This window comes from Carassius auratus, chromosome 24 (assembly GCF_003368295.1).
Source record: "Carassius auratus strain Wakin chromosome 24, ASM336829v1, whole genome shotgun sequence".
NCBI lineage: Eukaryota > Metazoa > Chordata > Actinopteri > Cypriniformes > Cyprinidae > Carassius > Carassius auratus.
Window position 1 is genome coordinate 10114309 of NC_039266.1, and position 20008 is coordinate 10134316.

The 20008-nt window shown below is 35.1% G+C and overlaps 1 protein-coding gene across 1 annotated transcript in view; it reads right to left on the reverse strand.

Moving 5' to 3' along the window:
• prex2 (phosphatidylinositol-3,4,5-trisphosphate-dependent Rac exchange factor 2) overlaps positions 1 to 20008 on the reverse strand; it is a 128800-nt gene that overhangs the window by 44489 nt on the left and 64303 nt on the right. The window contains exons 19-25 of the mRNA XM_026200939.1: positions 19880 to 19965; positions 16225 to 16361; positions 14949 to 15066; positions 14141 to 14325; positions 10224 to 10385; positions 6750 to 6969; positions 6426 to 6633 (exon numbers count right to left, since the gene is read on the reverse strand). Of these exons, the coding sequence (XP_026056724.1) occupies positions 6426 to 6633; positions 6750 to 6969; positions 10224 to 10385; positions 14141 to 14325; positions 14949 to 15066; positions 16225 to 16361; positions 19880 to 19965 (1116 nt within the window). The remainder of the gene's footprint in view (positions 1 to 6425; positions 6634 to 6749; positions 6970 to 10223; positions 10386 to 14140; positions 14326 to 14948; positions 15067 to 16224; positions 16362 to 19879; positions 19966 to 20008) is intronic.

Below are 20008 nucleotides of genomic sequence, written 5' to 3' on the forward strand. Positions count from 1 at the left end.
CAACGGCACTGTACTTCCGAATTCTCCCAATATGGGGACAGGAGACTTGTCAGTCAATAAATGGGAAAACAAAGTAACTCGCGTTACTTTTTTGAAAAAGTAACTCAGATATTTTCTTTTAGATTAAAAAGTAATGTGTTACTTTCTAGTTACTTGAAAAAAGTAATCTGATTATGTAACTTGCGTTACTTGTAATGCGTTACCCCCAACACTGCCTATAACTTCCTCAAAGTCACAATATATAAAACAATATAAAACTTCTGCTCTGTTGCGCTGTGGCATATTTCCTTTGTGTTGTGCATTTTTCTACTACACTTTCAACTTGCTTCTGTTATGTTGTGAATCCATTCGTCCATTCATTCTCAAATCTCTTTTAAGTCTAGCATGGTTTCAAGTTATATTTGAAACTTTTGGAGAGGATCAGGCACAGCGTGTCAGAGTGTTGAATGTGTGAGGATGACCAGAGCCAAACAAAATCACAACCTGTTTGTGCTTGGCTTCCAGACAATAACTTGAGGAAGTTTGAGGTCCTAAAAATATGGATAACATCAAAACACACATATCCAGCTGTGTTAACAATCATAACTCCATTAGGAGAACGGCAAAGAAAATGTAGACACTTATTCTCAAATAAGGGGATATTTAAGTCAAATTTTCAGTCTGGTTTTGAGGCCCAATCTCTCCACACATGAACATACTAACATGTCAAGCCTTGTTTGAGTTTCAGGACAAACCCCTCTAGGTTCTTTTACTGAGAGGGGACACATAGACACACTTTTGTGGAATACGTTCCCTTACAAACGCAAACCATAACTCTAAATCTCATCTTAACAAGAAAACAAAACATCAAAAAAACCCTTCCAACACAAACCAATTTTGCAAGTGAGAACCTGAGGAAAGTTTCCGGCGATGCCTCACTTGTGAGATCGCTTGAAGGGCTCTCCAGCTGCTCTGGTTCTCCAACTTTGCAGGTTTCTAACAATGTTCCCTCCTGTCAAAGCAGACAGGTAGCCACCATAGAGTACCATTCTGTCGCCATTGAAAAGAACACCCAGCACTGCCATTGGCTGTAGCTTAATAAGAAAGAGTGTGCAGCATGGGGCCTCGAGGGGCACTGAGCATCAAAGTGGGAAGAAGTGGAGGAGGGGAACAATGATGAGAGTCTGCAGGGGAGATCTTGGTTTGGGTCCATGGGTCTCTCTGCCTACAGTCCTTTATATATGAGTGCTTTCATGTGACATCTGAGGCTCTTTACATTCAGCTAATGTTGTGCAGCTGACTCTGCACTTTCAACTATAATCAGAATGTGACTTCTGGTCAAGTCACACTTGCAAATACAAAAGAGATCGCTATCTGAAACAGCTGAATAGACAGATGTGAAACATCTGCATTTAAGTTGAAGAACAGAAGCCAAAGCCAAAGGAACAGAATTTAATATGTTTTATATGGTATATGATATATGTGGATAAAACATTCTTTGGTTATACTGAGCAATGTAAAGCTGTCCGGAGAAGAATAGCTGCTTATGTGAACACTACTTAAAACTTTCCCCCTACTATGGAAGTCAATGCGGACCAACAACTGTTTGGTTCTTTAAATTTTTCAAAATATATTCTTTTGTGTTCAACATACTGTAAGAAAGAAACTCATATAGGTTTGGAATAACATGAGGGTGAGGAAATGATAACAAAATGTTCTGGGATAAAAATTCCTTTAAGAAAACAAATATGATACATAGATTTTGGGAAACTTTGGTTTTTTGTTTTATAAAAAATGGGTTTTTCATCCCCCCCCCAAAAAAAATGTCATTACACATATCCAGTAATTAATATATTAATTACAGACCTTCATGTCATTCCAAACCCGTGAGACCTTCGTTCACCATCGGAACACAAATTAAGATAATTCGGATTCAATCAGAGAGCTCTCTGACCCTCCATAGACAATAACACAACTGTAATGTACCCATGTCCAAAAACATAGTAAGGGCATCGGTAAAACACTTTCCAACATGGCAGAAGACGGTAACTCTGGGAAGAAGAATTGATGAATAAAGTCATTATTTTTGTTTTCTTTGTGCACAAAAAGGTTTCTCGAAGCTTTGCGTTGAGCCACTGATGTCACATGGACTGTTTTACCGATGTCCTTACTACATTTCTGGACCTTGGAACATTTCAGTTACATTGCTGTCTATGGAGGGCAAGAGAGCTCTCAGATTTCATCAAAAATGTAATAGTGGTCTGAAGATAAACAAAGGTCTTACAGGTTTGGAATGACATGAGGGTGAGTAATTAATGACAGAATTTTCAATTTGGGGTGAACTAACCCTTTAATCTATGGGAGATCATAGTAAATGCAAAAAATAAATAAATAAATAAAAACCTTACATTATTATGATAAAAAATAATAACATTTCAGGAATCAAAACTGTAGGAATGTCATTTTCTGTAGGGTATCCATGCACTCCACTATTTTTAACCAACGAATATGCAGTGCATGACCCTTCCAGTTGATTGATTTACTGGATACTGATATTCTGTTTTTCTTCACTATAAATATTTAATAGCTTGTAACTAGGAAAATGTGGCATTTGAAGATTTTGTCAATTTATGAACTTTCCAGGTACATACATCACACTTAAAACTTGTCTTCCTCATACATTTCAGTTGTTGAAGTGAATTAAAATATTAATTATATTGATTTTTATTTGTTTTTATCTTATTTCAATTCATGTTATGTTTATTTTTACTACACAAGTACCTTGGGTATTTAATCTTTTCAGTTTGATATTTACCTCCAAATATCCAAAGAGCACCATTGATTATGTGTAAAAAAAAAAAAAAAAAAAACAGTGCAGCTTTCTTGGCTCCTGTTGTTTTGCCTGTTTTGTCTCATTTGTAATAATTTTAAGTCATCTTCATTTTACTCACCCTCATTTTATTCAAAACCGGTATGACTTTCTTTCTTCTGAGGGCCATGAAAAGTAGATATTTAGAAAAATGTTGAATTTTTTTTGTCCACATAATGAAAGTCAATGGGGTCAAAAACAACATTGCTGGCACCTTTCATTATATGAACATATGAAGTTCATAATACTTGTTTTACATATAGTAGGAATATAAATTCATACAGGTTTGGAATGACAAAATGGTGATAAAAAAAATTACTGAAAGTTCATCTTTGGCTGAAGTGTCCCTTTAAGGCAGTTATTCAGCAACAAACACCATTCTATAGTTTTTCTGAACCACCCGCTTCAGATCCCCTCATACTTTCCTTTTCTTAGCCTTTTCTTCAACCTAAACAACTGTAGAGATCAATGCACTTCTTAATCCACAGCAGAGTCAGAGGCTTCCGGAAGTGGCTCCAATGAGCTACTCGGCTGCTATTTGCCCCATTAATGCTGCATGATAGGGATGGCTGTCTGACAACCGCCTCCAGGCAGCCATTACAGCACTCTCTCTTGCCCAGGGCTGTGTGGAAGGTCATTATCTCCCCACCAGATCAAGGACAGCCTTGCCAATAAGCACAGTCACAGACCTTCAGCCAGCAATCTGCACTGACAAGCATATGGCAGCAGCAGTGAAAGGTGCCACCCCCACCGCAGATCAAGACTAGCTGTAATTGCCATCATGTCCACCGGGGATCTGAGCATGTGATGTCCATGTAATGATGAAAATTCAAAGGCTGATGGGATAATGGATGTTTTTTTCATTATTATTATTATTTAAACTATAGTTGGTATGACTATAACTGGAAAGAACAGAGGGAAAGAGAAAGAAAGACAACGTAATGTAGTCTTGTTAGTCGCTTGTGCCACTTTGCAAATGACTCAGTGAGAGTGACATTTACAGTGTACTGCTTGTGTTCTGTGCTCTTGTGGTATTTATTTATTTATGTATTTATTTTATTTTTTCAGATTTCCATTTTGGGCTAGGGGCCTCAGGGTGTCCAATTTCCTTCAAGGTGTTAATGTACTTCCAGAAAATGAAGCCATCAACAACTCGGCTCAGACAGGAAGAACCCACCCTCATTTTACTCATTTTAGTCGCTGGAGGAAAAAAAAGGTAATTAGAAACACTGCAAATTCCAGATGTTGGGTCACGTGTATTGTACAGAGAGTACACGGTTGCTGAGACAGTAACATCCCATAGAGACTCTAGAAGTAATAAGAACTGTCACATCTAGAAAAACAATTTGCATGATTTCTGAAGTCATTTGATTCCAAATGTAATTAAAAGTAAATGTCTCAAATCATTTACAGTCAAGAGAGATGCAAAAATGCTGCAAATATGTAAACCTTCAAGTGTTTAATTAGCTAATGTCAACCCAAGATTTAAAAAAAATATCTTTGTTTCTTAACAGCATCAACATCATACATTAACACCTTATTAATGATTTAGCTAGAAAGCACAGTTAAGAGAAAGTATGTATTATTATTATTTTCTTAAAACCTCATTAATAATTTAGTTAAAGCACACTTGATAAAATAATAATATTATTAATAATAGTTTTTATATATATATAAATAATTAATTAAATAATTAATTTGTTTGTTTGTTTGTGTTTATTTATTCATTTATATAAAAACAGTTAATCTATAAATAGCACATTTGTATGGTGCACCGAAAGGGATATGGTAGTGGGAAAAAAAATCTGACTGAGTGAAAAAAAAATGGGGTGGGAGGAAAAAATATTTTTCAGATTTTTTTGCATTCTCTCGCAAAACTTTTGCATTGCCTTGCAAAACTTTTGTGTTCTCTCGTGACACTAATTGAGTGGACAAACACTTCCTGTTTACTTTTATAGCTTGTGGTATATACGGCTTGATACATTCACATTGGAGTGGTTCATAGAGATTTATTTTGAACGTGGATGAAATATTCAGTGCATGCTCATCAAGGCACAGTTTCGGGACATAAAACACTGGATGACTAAATTCAGTACACATTTTTTTAATAAATCATACAGTCAAGCAGCCAAGAATATTAACATAACCTGGTAAATTGCATATCCCCAACAGAAAGAAAACGCTTAATTAATGGATTAAGACACTGGTATAAAAAGGCTGAATTCAGTACACAGTTTATTAATAAATTAATTATACATGAAAGCAGGTAAGCCCAGAAGAACAGAAGTGTTTTCCACCCATAAAGAAAACGCGGCTTAATGAAGACGTTGAAAAAAAAGACCAAATATGCTATACAAATTATTAAAATTATATTCTGTGTACATGCAAGTGGATGAGCTGAATTGCACGATAAGCGTTTTCTTCCCCATAGTAAGCCATATTTAACATGGCTCAATATAAGAAGACACTGATATAAAAAAAGTTTTTTGTCCCTAAACCATGCCTTAAACTATAATGCAAGCAAAGCTGACTGTATTTGTGTGCAAGTTTAAAATAAAACATATATATAAAAAAAATTTGAACGTATGGAGCTGTATTAACCACTAATTTACAAGCTGTAAATTAAATAGAAGGTGTTTGTCCGAACTTAACTGGCTTTACGATAGAATCCAAAGTTTCTTGAGGGAAAGCAGAAATTTTGAAAGAGAAAAAAAACAAAACTATTTCCTCCAACCCCAAATTTTTTCCCACCGTCATGTCCCTTTAAGGGCTCCATACATTTGCACATTCATAATTCTGAATATTTTCTCTACATTTTGTATTTAACGTCTTAAAACATTTCATCTGTAAAATAGCACTTTTGCACATTCATAATTCTGTCCATTTTCTTTATATTTTCATTTCCATTTAGTTATTATTTCATTAATTTATTCCCAATTCCCTTTATTATTAGCGTCAATTTCATTTTTATTACCTCATATTATATGAATGTCTTCAGTAACTCCGGTCATCAAGAAAAATTTCTTATGAGACTTGGCAATAAAGCTCTTTTTAATTCTGATTCTAAAGCTCTTTTTATTTTCCTTCTAACCTCTTGATGGAGGTATGGTTACATACTTACTATATCACTGAAATTAGCCATGGCTGTTTTTGCACATAACTTTCAAATAACAATTTTGTTTTTCTGATTTCTTTCTAACCTCTCTGTGACTTTAAAAGCATGATAACCAGGTAGGCCAGTTCATTCAGAGGGTAGGCCACAAACAAAAGAATAAAGAGAATAAAACATAAACCACATTGAAAAATCTCATCTGATGAAAGATAATACATTTCTAATGATCAAGCTCTCTTTGTGATGAGTTAGAGAGTTCTCTGGCAGCAAAGGGCAGTAATACAGTTCAGTCACAACTCTGTTTACTTTTAAAAGCTTAGATTCACTACAAAACTTGACTTTTCGTCAGTTTAAGTACTGAATTTTAAGACAGTTGTTGTACTAGGCTGAAAAGGCAAGCTATATATTCATGTTTTTAACAGTCACATGACCAAACAAAGATATTACCAAATAAAAATGTCATACTCATGAATCTGGGCGGCGTAGCACTCCATCTCTTTGACGACAGTGGTGAGTTTGGTCAGAAGTTTCTGGTAGGCATCCAGGATGAGCAGGTCGTCCTCTCGGAGCAGGAAGCGTAGACCATGACCTTCTGCCCTGCTCAGACTGTGTCCTGACGGGGCGGCCATGCTGGTGATACTGTGCTGGACGTAAACCATGGGGTTCAGCTTGCCTGAAATCACAAACCAGTAGAAAAATGATTAAAACCCAATACTTAAACTGGCCATTGCTTCCTATAATGAACCGTCTCTGCTTGTACATTAAATTTAGGAATCTATCTTCACTCACCCTGCTCTGAATTGCAGCCTCCTTTCTCCAGAGTGTTCTTCCTGTTGTCCAGCTGGACTCCGAAGGCACTTCCAAGGGAAGTAGTGGTCTTGGGATAAGACACCTCAATTACGTTGATGTGACAGTTGGTGGGGCAGAAGTCACTGCTGTGTAGAGGGGAAACCTTAGTCTTCGCCTGCTTGAACGTGGGCCAGGCCCTGTTCTTCAAAACCCGTGAAAACTGAGAGGAGAGATTCATTTGTGTAAGATACAGTAAATATTTGTGTGAATATGAGCAAGAGCTTACGGTTTTTCCTATGTAAATCATCTAAACCTGTACTACTGTACCCAAAACAACAATACTGTGTTGCTTCAACCAACCTGGCTTCATTAAGAGTTAGCCATAGGATCTTCGGATGGAGTCTGGTATGCTAACATGCTAAGTTCAGCACTTTCCCATCATGATCTGGTGTAGCTGAACTTTCAGATTAAACTGTGAACACTAAAAAGTGTTTTGACCATATAAAAGCTTGGTACGGTATACACTAAACACACTATAAAAACACCAGTCCATCAACTTCTCCAATCACCTGATAATGTTCTTGGTGTGTTTAACAGTAAAGAAGTCTACGTTGGTTTAAGGGCTGGCAGCTTAGGGTGGTTTTCATTGGTCAGGCTGGTGTATTTTGATAGTTTTAAAGCAGTGGATCTCAACTATCAGCAGTGGAGGAGAACTAATTAATAATTGCTTTATAGGCCTTGAAAAATACTAAATGTGTCAAAATCCCTGTCTTTGCAAGTATCCTTATAAACACAGTAATTTAGGTCTTAAGTGAAAGCAAACAGCTGAGAAAGAAGACAGTATTTTGTGTAACATTAATTTTGGATCTTGGCAGCTCTTAAAGTGACAGCAGTCTAATATTCCTGTTGTCTGTCATTCGTTTTAATCAAACAACAAAAGCGAGAAAATCTCTCACTGCTTTTGACTAAATTTATTTTGTAACTTTATTAAGAAGAAATATATATTTAATTCACACAGTGATTTTATACATTTGATTACTTTTTTCAGTTGATTATACAATGTATGTAGCATTTCTTTTTTATTTGTTCTACTGTAGTTTTTATATTATTGCTTGAGATTAGTCTCTTATTCTTATTAAATCGCTGACTATTTACTTGTTTTCAGTGAGCCTGAGATTTTCTTTTTTTTTAATACAGGTTAGTATCAGTTGTTTTGTTATGTTGACACTGGTGTCAAGAATTATTAAATTTCTAAGGTATACAATTTTTTATATCATAAAGACCGTATTTAAAGCAAAACTAATTATATCATGATATATAGAGTCACCTTGAAATAAAATGACTCATATCGTAATTTAAAATTTGGATCATATCTCCCAGTCCTACTTCGGGGGGCTTCAAATAGTGTCTTTAACAATGGGGGGCCTTGGAGCAAAAAAGGTTGAAGACCACTGTTTTAGAGGACTGTTTTCTATTTTTTTTTTTAGCTAGTCAGGCTAAGAGATCGGGGGCTAATTAGCTAAATCAGCTGAATGCAAATGTTTCCATGCTTAGAAGGACATATAGACCAATTGAAGACAAGCTTGACCAGGTTAGGAGTGTCCTTTTTCAACGTGTAGAAAATGTATCATATAGGGGTCATTTATTTACAAAGCAAGACTGTTACTGAATAGATCCATATTGCACCTGAAATTACAACTGATTTAAACTGTTTGCATTCAAAGTCATGGTTTCAGGCACAGGAGCATGTAATTGAATCAGTAACAACAGGCTGAAAAGACCTCACTGCTCCCTTTGAGCAGGGATTTGAACCTTGTCTTTTTCCAACAATGACATAATAATTCTATGCTTGTGATCATGAATGGCTGCGGTAATGGACTACACTGGACAGGTTACAGCTGCCCTGGACACGTAGCCTCCCCTCAGACCGGACTTCCCACATTCCTGGCTAGCTTTGACAAACTGGGAGCTTCAGTGTCTGGGGCCCGGACCCTGCCAGACCTCTCATGGGGCCCTACTGAGAATGCAGCAGAAGGGAAATTATGCAATGAGACGGGATGTTCAGATCTATTTATAGCCGGTAAAGCAACAGCTAATTAATCCAGTGCTGAGTGGGATGTTGAATCAGATCACAGGGAAAGACAAGGGAAACTGTCAGATGCTTGTGGACGTATTTTCCATTTCTTGCTCCAAATAAGAGCAGCTGATAGAAATTAAAAATGACATTTTGCACAAGCCTGCTTCCCTTGGTACTGGTGGACTCACATATTTCATCAATCAAGGCCAGCTGGTGTTAAAAAGGACAGGGTGGGACGGTTTCCTGTTCGGTAACCTAAATAGAAGTGCTACGAGTCAAGCAAAGTTTTCTTAGCTGCAGCCATCTGACTCCCACCAACCAGAAAAATGTATTAAGACACTGAAATTAGTTTTTAAAGCACAGAAAATGATCCACCCTGCTAAAAACACCAGCATATGCCATTTAGTTTTGGATGTGGGTGTGCAGGTTTCTTGTGTTTTGTAACTAGGATTTCCAACCTGATTTAGTCATCAAGCTCAATCAGGTTGAAAAAAGCTAAAATGCTATTATTTAGCTACAGCTAAAAAAAAAAAAAGTTACAAAAAAGTAGAAAAGTTAAAAAAACAAAACATCTACAATTAATAGTTCAAGCAAAAAAAAAAAAAAAAAAAAAAAAAAAATTCTGTCAATGTTCCATAGTTGAATATGCACAGTATAAATGTTAAGGGAAGATTACAGTGAATGATGGTTTTGGTCTATTCCTAACAAATAATTACAGTATAAATCAAAAAAACTAAAAGAAAGAAAGACAGAAAGAATTTAATAAAAAATGTAAAACCGTTTATACAAATATAAAATAATAATAAGGAAATTTAAATTAATAAAAAAAATAAGTTAAATATAAATACAATTTTAATAAATAAAATATAAATAAAAGTTGTAAATACAATATTAAATTAATAAATATCTAAAAAAAAAATGTATATATATATATATATATATATATATATATATATACAGATAACAATAATAATGTTGACCTTTATATTTTATATTTGAATTTGTTTACTTTATGTTATTGTGATTTTTTTTTTTTTTTTTTTTTTTTTTGGAGTGATAGTTGTTTGATAGCATTTGACCACAATAACTTCTAGTACTGTATGGAAAAGAGAAAGAAAAGAAAGTGAATTGTGACAATGTTTTCACTTTTTCACTTTTAGGTGCACAGACTTGCTTTTTAAAATTATAATTTTATCCTATTTTTCAACATGTTAAATTTGCTATTACTTTCTGCAAAAAATGCACAGCACAGTTGTGCTTTACAATGCCATGTAGAGACTCTAAGTTTTTCCTAGCGAACACATGGATATGCTGGTCCACCAGCTAAACCAGGACTAACCAGTCCAGACCCGTTTTTCATTCTGTAAGAAGAAGTGTTTCATACAATGCTTGCTGACCTTCCTGTAATTGGTGATTCTTCGATTGATATGCTCCAGTCTCTCGCCGCACATTGCACTGAATCTGGACTGGAGGTCCTCAGGGATGAGCTCTGTGCTGGAGCTCAGTCGACTGCAAGTCTGCACCAACTGCTCATCGTTCCTGGCCAAGGCTTCTAAAATCTGACAAATCACAAAGAAAGACACGTAGCATGAGTTCTGGGAAAAAAAGGGCTTTGTTCATATACCAGATGTTCTTTTACATCGTTCCTCTGTCAGTAATATGAATAAAGTGAGCAAAACTGACATAGGTCAAGTGAGATAGAAACGCTGCATGCATTTCCTAAAACAGATACACAGAACTTTGTTGTTCCCTTGTGGTTATTATCCAACCCTAATATCCTTAAAAGTATAGCTCACACAAAAATGAAAATTAGCCCATGCATTACTCATCCCCAATGCATCCTAGGTGTATATGACTTTCTTCTTTCAGATGAATCCAATCAGAGTTATATTAAAAAAAGAAATCCATTAGAAAAGCAGTACCATTAGGCAGTTGTTTCTGTCCAACTGTCCAAAATGAGTCAAATAAAGCGCATCCATCCATAATAAAAATGTGCCTCACATGGTTCCAGGGGGTGAATAAAGGCCTCCTTTAGCGAATCGATGCGTTTTTGTAAGAAAAATATCTATGTTTACAACATTATAAACACTTTTCTTCCACTAACGGTTGTAGGCAGGAGCGGTTCGGGGCGGATGATGTAGGATGTATGTTTCGATTAGTGATGAATGCAGAATCTCAATGGAGAGACAGCAAAACGAAATTTCAGTCATGAATTAGAAGCAGAAAACGAGGATTTGTAAACCAAAGGGTTTTTTTGCTAAAGAAGGAACACTTTACTTTCTTTGCTCCTATAAACAAACGAGATGATGATGCATATGCCCTACATCATCCACTGGAACAACTTGCATGTATGACAGTTAGCGGCAATGAGATACCAGTGTTTATAGTGTTTTAATGTTGATATTTTTCTTACAAAAACGCAACAATTCACTACAGGAAGCCTTTATTCAACCCCCAGAGTTGTGTGAGGCACGTTTTATTTTGGATGGATGCGCTTTTTTTTGACTAATTTTGGACTGTTGCAAAAAAAACATTTACCTACTCCCATTCTAACACTTGGAAGAGCAAAGATAATTTTTAATATAACTCTGATTGGATTCGTCTGAAAGAAGAAAGTCATACAAATAGGGTGCCTTGAGGGTGAACAGAAAATGGGCTAATTTTTATTTTTGGGTGAACTTACCCTTTAAAAGTTGTATGACTGTAAAAACTGTATTACTTTACACTAAAACAAGACTACATGTCCTGTGAGTGTTTTACACAGTTAAGGCTATTCACGTTCCAACACAGTATGCAGAAAACATGATCATTCTCAATAAGAAGCTTTTGTAACCGGTAGCAACACATGCCCTCAGCACACGATCAATAGTTTATTTATTTATTTATTTATTTATTTATTTTATTCTTGCAGTTACCATGTCATGTTGCTCAATCAGGAGTGGAACTCAAAAGATATCGAAGTTCCATGTTATATTGTATTCTACTATTTATAAAATTTTAACTAAAATTCATGGAAAGTTTAAAACTAAAACTAACACACAGTACAATTATTTTAAAAAATCTGTGAAATATTATTAAAATAATTAAAATTATTATTTATTTATTACCAAATAAAATACTTAAAAAATAAGTAAACAAATTGTGTGTGTGTGTCTAAATATATATATATATATATATATATATATATATATATATATATATATATATATATAGCAAAATTAGCAAAACTTTGTTTTTTTCTCTAAAGGATATTAATTAAATACAAAAATAAATAAAATAAATAAAAGTATTTAATGAATATATAATAAAATTTTCCTAAACGTGCAAATACACTTTTGCTGCCGTCTATGCAATCAAGAATAGTAGGGCAATAAAAAATACATTTAACACACACGGTGGTAGAATTATTTTCTCATAAGAGAGAGACGCCTCTGCCTGTGAGACTGCGGAGGAGAGGAGAAATTTAAGAGCACCCTGTGACCATAACAATTGCATGTAATCTGCCTAACAGCGCTGAAATATGAAAATTTCTCTGAAGAGAGTTTTCTCAGAGGAAGTGCAGACCTACCCAAGCAGATGTTTGTAATAAGGCAGAAATTGCTTGGCAGTTAAAGGAATTTAAACAAAAGAGAGTCTTAATATGTAGAACATGTCAATACATCAGATTGCCATTAGCTTGCGTTTCTGACACGTCACTCTCAAGCTGCGATGCCCCCACTGCTTGGCAACAGAATGCTGAACAGTCTTTCCTGACAGCTGTTGGTTCATTAAACTAGATTGTAAATCACAGAAATCCATTTTTAGGAAACGAAATATGGCGTACATTTGTAAACAAGTGTGATAAACAGCTATTCAGAGCAGCTGAGATCACACACCACAGGATGCAATGCAGTGCTTAACATATTCAAGCTAAAGTTAATAATCAACAACAGATATCACACTTCACATAACCACATCTCTTTCTCTCGCGCTCCCTTGGTGACGCAAAAAAAAGGAGAGGTGTACGCACAAAACCTGCAACACTTGCAAATCTTGGAGAACAAAATCAAAAACAACATGTAATATGCAGGACAACACTTGATTGCTAAATGGATTAAAAAAAAAATTCAGAAGTCTGTGGGAAGTATTTTTATTTTTTTTAAAGAAATTACTGCTTTTATTAAGCAAGGATGCATTAAATCAACTAAAAATGACAGTATAGAAACATTTACAGTATAAAGTTATAAAGGTTTTCAAGTCAGATAAATGCACTAAAACAAAAATATGAAGCAGCACACTTGTTTTTAACATTGCTAAAGTTATGAAAGGTTTCCAAATCAGCATATTAGAATTATTTCTGAAGGATCATGTGACACTAAAGACTGGAGTAATGATACTGAAATTCAGCTTTGCCCTCACAGGAATAAATTACGTATTAAAATATATAAAAATAGAAACAGTTAATTAAAATTGTAATATTATTTCACAATGTTAAATTTTTTAACCATATTTTTGACTGTATTATCGACTAAGCGTAATAGACTTCTTTCAAAAACATGAACAAATATCTAATATTATTGTTACATTTAACTACATCTTAAAATATTAAAAACAGTTAATTCGCTATATAACAGCTATTTGTTGAGATGTAATAATGCATACCATATTGTCTTTCAGTAAATGTGTGTTTATGAACTTCTAGCTGATTTGATAAAATAGTAAATATTTTGTTTAAAAAACTATACATATATATAGTTTTTTTTACAAAATATTTACCATTTTATCAAATTATTCTATATTTTATATATATATATTATTCTATATTTTATATATATATTCTATATTTTATATATATATAGAATATAGAGTACAACAGGGTTAACATTAATGAACTTTAATGGCTGTACTCTATATTTTTGGAAGGGTCAAATGAAAATATTTGCAGAGTCAGTAAAAATTCACACACACACACACAAAAAGAAAAACAGGAAAAATACTTTTGTAAGAGCAATAGTTCCACATGAGACGTTTATTTCTCTTCCCATCCTTAGTCTCCACACAGCGACAAGCTCTGTGATTTAAAGTGTTTATCCTTTTATTCCACAGCAGGGGGTCGTAAAGACCACTTTCATTTGTCACACACACTTGGTGTAATATACTCTGCTGTCAGCTTCTATCAGTGGTTGTGTGTTGCGCATGAACTGTGAAGAGGCCCTTACAAATGTATAAGACAATCCCTGTCGCCTCCTCTGCTGCTGTATGAATGAATTCACTGGTGCTTTACAGCAGAGATGATGGCTGGTTTGTGTCTGTGGGATGACTCATGTGACTCTACCTTGGCTGTGAGACTGAAAAAGCCTTTTGGTTCCACCATTTTCTCCAAGACGTGACACTTCATCCCAGCTGTGCTGTCGTACTCATACATGACTCCATACTCCAGATACACGTTATCCACCGTCAGGCTGACGTGATCTTTTTTTCCATCTATTATGGCGATTGTGTTGAACTTGTCCATGACTTCTGTTGAAAACACACACACAAGTTTGTGTCAGTGTTACTAGTCTGAGCAGATCAAACGATGCACAAACATAATCCAAAGACAATATTTTGATGGCTAAAGCTCATCTAGATACCACCAGTCTGCTCCATGCTTAATAACAAAATATCAAATCACTTGTACAAACATTATATCCATTTATATTTCATTAGGCTTGTTAAGCTGAAGAAAAGTGTTAATCTTAATTTCTTTGTCAATGTATAAATTAGATATATACAAATTTTCAATGTCCTGTGAATTTTAATGAAGTGAGACTTGTAGAGTGAATAAATAAAATAAAATAAAATAAAATAAAATAAAATTAAATTAAATTAAATTAAATATTTAAAAATTATAAATATATATAAATATAATTACAATTAAAATCTTGTTTCAAAATAATGACTACATTTCCAAAATCAAGTATAAAAATCAGTGCTGTCAATGAACCATGAGACATGAGTTGTTTCCATGCCCTGTGAATCCTGCAAGAGGCTACAAACAAAGAAGAAGAAGAGTAAATATCAAGGCTAGAGTGGGAGGTTGAAAAAGTGTGTACTTGTGTATACAGTACAATATGTATTTGCACTAGTGTGTATAACAGCACCTTCAACTTTACACTCAAACACATCTCCGTTCTCCCCTGTGGTGGGCTTCTGATTGGCTCTCTGGTGGTCTTCCTGTGCACTCTCACTGTTGTTGTACACCCATTTAATGGAGTCTTGCTGCAACAAGAAACAACAAAACCTATTCAGACAGACTTGCTTTCAAAACATGGTTTGTGAGTTGATAACACACTCCCATCAGACACTAAAATATAAAAACTAAAACATATTTTTTTTTCTACTAGATAGCAATGAGGTTAAATGTAGAGCAAATGGATAGCTTTCATTTAAAGGGATAGTTCACCCAGAAATGAAAATTCGGTCATTAATTTCTCACCCTCATGTCGTTCCAAAACCGTAAGACCTTTGTTTATTGTAAGCACAAAAGATATAACCCAGATGCACTGTGCCTTGTTTACAAGCAGAAGAAGATGCACACTGTGCATAAATATTCAAACCAGGATATATATATATATATATATATATATATATATATATATATATATATATATATATATATATATATATATATATATATATATATATATATATATATATACAATGAACTAAGAGAGATGGACGTTGAATGTGTTGTGGTACTAACACGTCAAAGACAGACACGGAAGAGAAGAATTTGATGAATAAAGTCATATTTTTAGTTTTCTTTGTGCAAAAAAAGTATTCTCGTAGCTTATTAAAATTTATGTTGACTATTTTAAAGATGTCCTTACTAGTGGTCGACGGATATTTTTAACTTCCTCTTACCTCTAAGTACCGAACAATAAAGAACTTTGCTATGAGTATTTCGAGGCTTATAACATACTAAAGCACATCCCCCTTAGCTCTGTTTCTGTCAATATCTCCCCTACATTTCCCTCCTCTGTATGGTGGGCTGCAAACCCCTGCACAGCAGGAGAGTGGGCACCCCCTCATTATTTTTCCATGTCTGATGGAAACCAGAGTCCAGCCAATCTGCCAACCACATCGTCCTACTTCAGCCTGTGCCAAGCCTGTCCTTTATTACCCTCCAACACAGGCCTGCCTGGCCCATTCCTTAACCCATATCCCTCACACCCCCAGCCAGCTTCTTGGCCTTCTTCCCTGCACTGTTACGCAAAAGAAGCCATAACTGCTATTATTACTGGGTAATGACCCGGACCAGATCACAAAGGGTTCTGTTATTTGCTTTGTAGTGTTTTATATATACAGATTTATTACTTAGAAAGGTCAGGAATAGTGCATTTTCATGGAGGGGCTGAGAGATGCTCACAGTCTTACCTGTGTGGGACGCCGGTACTTCCTGCAGGCTGTGACGTGGGCGATGACACTGGCGTGGCTTTCTTTGCTCACATTAATGCCATTCACTTTAATGATGCACTGACCTGGGTGAAGGCCTGCGACTGCTGCAACGGTGCCTTTTGGGAAACAGGAAGAGAGATAAGATATATTTGGCCAAATTCTAAGATAGTATTGTATATAATAGCAGAATGCAAAATGATGGACAAGGCAAACAAAATTAAGTACCCAAAAGCATTCAGTATTGAAAGGTTTAGATAAAAAAAAAATCAGTGTAAAGTATTTTAAAAAAGTAAAATTTTACTCAATACTTTTATGTTCTATGTATTGTTATCCCTTATGAAAATAACCCATGGTTATAGTAAAAGTGTTTTAACCATAGTATTTTGGTGTATTAATTAACATTTGTGTAACTTCAGTTTTAATAAAAATACAATGGTTAAACTTTAGTTAAAGTGGAAAACAATAGTTAATTTGTGGTTACCATGGTTTAACTACCCTGCTGGGGGGAGAAATGTTCACAGCGGGTCAGCAGACTACTTTTAGAAAGGTTTTGACCACTTTTTTAGCTGGTCAGGCTGGGAGACTGACTAAAACCGGCTAAGACCAGTCAACCAGCTTAGGTTTTTTTGCTTTATTTCAGTAGGGTTTAGCAACCATATTGTTTTTGTTTTTTATTTGTAGTAAAACCATGGTTACCTTTTGTAAAAAATGCTAATGAGAGACTTGTGCCACCAGCTTAGCAACATGCTAACATCAAATTATTCTCTTCTAGCTAGAGGGCTAGGTGTACTATTTTACTTAATATTTTGTGTGCTATGCATTGTATTCTAACTTAAGTATCATGCCATTAGCAACATGCTAATGACAAACACTTTTGATTCACCTGTGCAAAATGCTATTTTTGTACTATTTTACTCAATATTTGTATGTGCTACATATTATGCTAAAAAAGAGCATTGTACCTTTAGCAACATGATAACAGCAAAATGATTCTCCTCTGCCGGGAGCTGTTTATGTACTATATTTTTAAGCTAACTAAAGTGTTATTCTGTTAGCTAAGCAACATTTTGGTGCCAAACTCCTCTGAAGAGTGATATTTGTGCAGGCCTACTGGTTTACACAGTAAGTTACAGCATGCAAACTTAATTGATTCTCCTGTGAGTAGTGCTATTTATGTGGAGTTTAGAGCTGTTTCCCAGTATAGAGTGTCTCATATCGGTCACTTTTAAGATTGTATGCTAGCTAGGGTGCAGCATTATAAGATATCTGCCTATGTAGTTGGTAGACAATGAGGCGGTTCACTATTGAAACAGAGCTTTGCTGAAATTATGTTTTTGTGCATAAACAATGAGGTAGGGAGAAACATGAATCAACACAAATCTCCTAAACACACAAATGTTATAAGAATTTTTACAAGCAGACCCATATATAGCTACTTAGATGTATAAGCAGAAATACTAAAGTTTTACCCAATTCTTTCATAGATCATGTTTGAATGGCAGTTTACAAATTGAATGACACATAAACAGTTTGACCCTAATGTTATGATCCATCTAGGACAGACAGATCCACTTGGCATGGCCGCCTTTTTCTGCATTACAGCAAGTGATACTAAACTGTAAAAGAAGGTTTCTCAGACTAGGCCAACCTTTGAAGTTTTCACAGCAGAGACTAAATATTCATAGTTTGCTTGCATAATCTCCTAAACAAAGCCTTGTACTGAATATGTTTTTCTGTATTAAAAGTGCACGCCTCTGAAAAATGTTCCTGTGTTTCTCTGATCATACTTTATGGTCTGAAGTCTTTACACTGCATTTTTTTTTTTCCCTGAGCAAACGTTCTCTCACTTCTACAGCAAGCAAAACTCAGGCCGAAGCGATTTTTAAGAACAAGCAAGCACATTAGGCAAGGTAATAATTATCATAAAACCCACTGAGTTTATGAACAGCAATCACCTGAGGGAGCAGCTGACCTTGTATATCTGGGCAGAGAAACTCAAATCCTGCTGAAAAGACTAGTTTAGGCTAGCATAAATGTCCATACTGTTCCTTTCACTATTTATTGTACTATAGTTCTGTCAAGACAACTAACAGAATATTTTAGCATGGTAATGGATATGGCAATGTTAATGTATTTGTTCTTGGCAGAATAGGTCTGCTACACAGCTCAATTGCTGCTGGTGTTGGTTCTTGCTGTTGTTGTTGTAGATTATTGCTGCTGCTGCAGGAACTTGCTACTGCCAATTCATATGCTGATATGGAGCTGTGAGTATTTAAGACATACTGCTGAACAAATAGCATATAAAATAACCTGTAGCAGATCTATACAGGTGGAGCTGAGGAAGGTGGAGGGTTTCAGAGAAACTCTGAATGTGTGCTGCGAAATGCTCTAGAGAATGCTAACCAACCATTTAAATGTAAAGCAGCAAACTCATTGGCTGCATATGCAACATGAATCAATCAGCTTGTGCCGAGTAGTTTAATGCTGTGAATATCATCAGCCTGTGCAATCTAGAGTTTCATAACAGATCTTGGAATTTTTAGCCATCAAAATAGAGTATGCCTTTCTAGTGAACCTGGTTGACTAATGTCTTACTAATTAAGCTAGTTAGAAGTTGTGGTCAACCCATATGTTTTGATGTTCAATGCCAATATCTTAGAGAACAGGTTGACAAATGGACAATATTAAATGATATATATGATACCACAAAGTTTAATTTAAAATTAGTAAATAACAAATGTAACCTTTCTATATGTTTTAGATCATTTTTCTTAAAGGTTTTCTTTTATAATTACTTTTATGAATTTATGAATTAATTTAAATAAATTTAATTTGATAAAAAACAATAAAACAGTTTTAGACTTAGGAACTTCATTATTTTCTTATCATGTAATCTTATCATAGTATTTTTCACAAATACAGAAAAACACGAATAAAAAGGACATAAACTCTTTTACCAACAGTGTAATCAATAATCTAGTAAGTTTGTGTGCACAAGAAATCATATTTTTCAAAGAAGGACCAGGTTTTCAGCAATGTCAAAAGAAAAATCCAAACATCTGATGGTTATCGGCCAAACTGAAAAATGTAGTGGTAATTGAAAAATACCAAATATCAGCTAGTCTTGGCAACATATTTTTGCAATCTTGTTTACTTCCACCACAATCAGCCAGACTTCAAACCCTTCAGGCAAGCGATCTCTCTCCAATAAAATGATCAAATTAATTGGACTCATACAGAATTAGAATTTGTAAATGACATATTTTGGATCCAAGTAGCTTCTGTTAGTTGTAAAGTAAGGACTGTTCTTCTTCCATCTCTTATTGTCTTCAGGGATGACAGTGTAAGCTGGATAGTTTTTCTTTTTTCATTAATCTCTCACCATGTTTGATGAGAATGCACTGCAGACACAGCAGGAAGCGAGGACTGTGCAGCTTGTTCTCTCTATATATAGATATATACAGTATGTGTGTGTGATGCTCTTCTCAATCTGGCTCAAGTCAAGTCATGTACCTACAGCTCCAGCTGTGATCCAGCTGAGGTTCAAAAACACAGTAGGATATAAAGGGCATTAGTAACTTCCTTTAGCCCAGCCTAGCTTTCCTCTCTTCCCTTCTCTCTGTTTCACTCTTACCTCTGCCAACCGCATGCACCACAGATGGCCCGAACCCCCTGATCTGAAAGCCCAATCCGTCTGCAGAGTCTGGGATCTTCACAGTCCTGTGGAGCAGATAGACACACAGACATCAATTTGGTCGCCAAA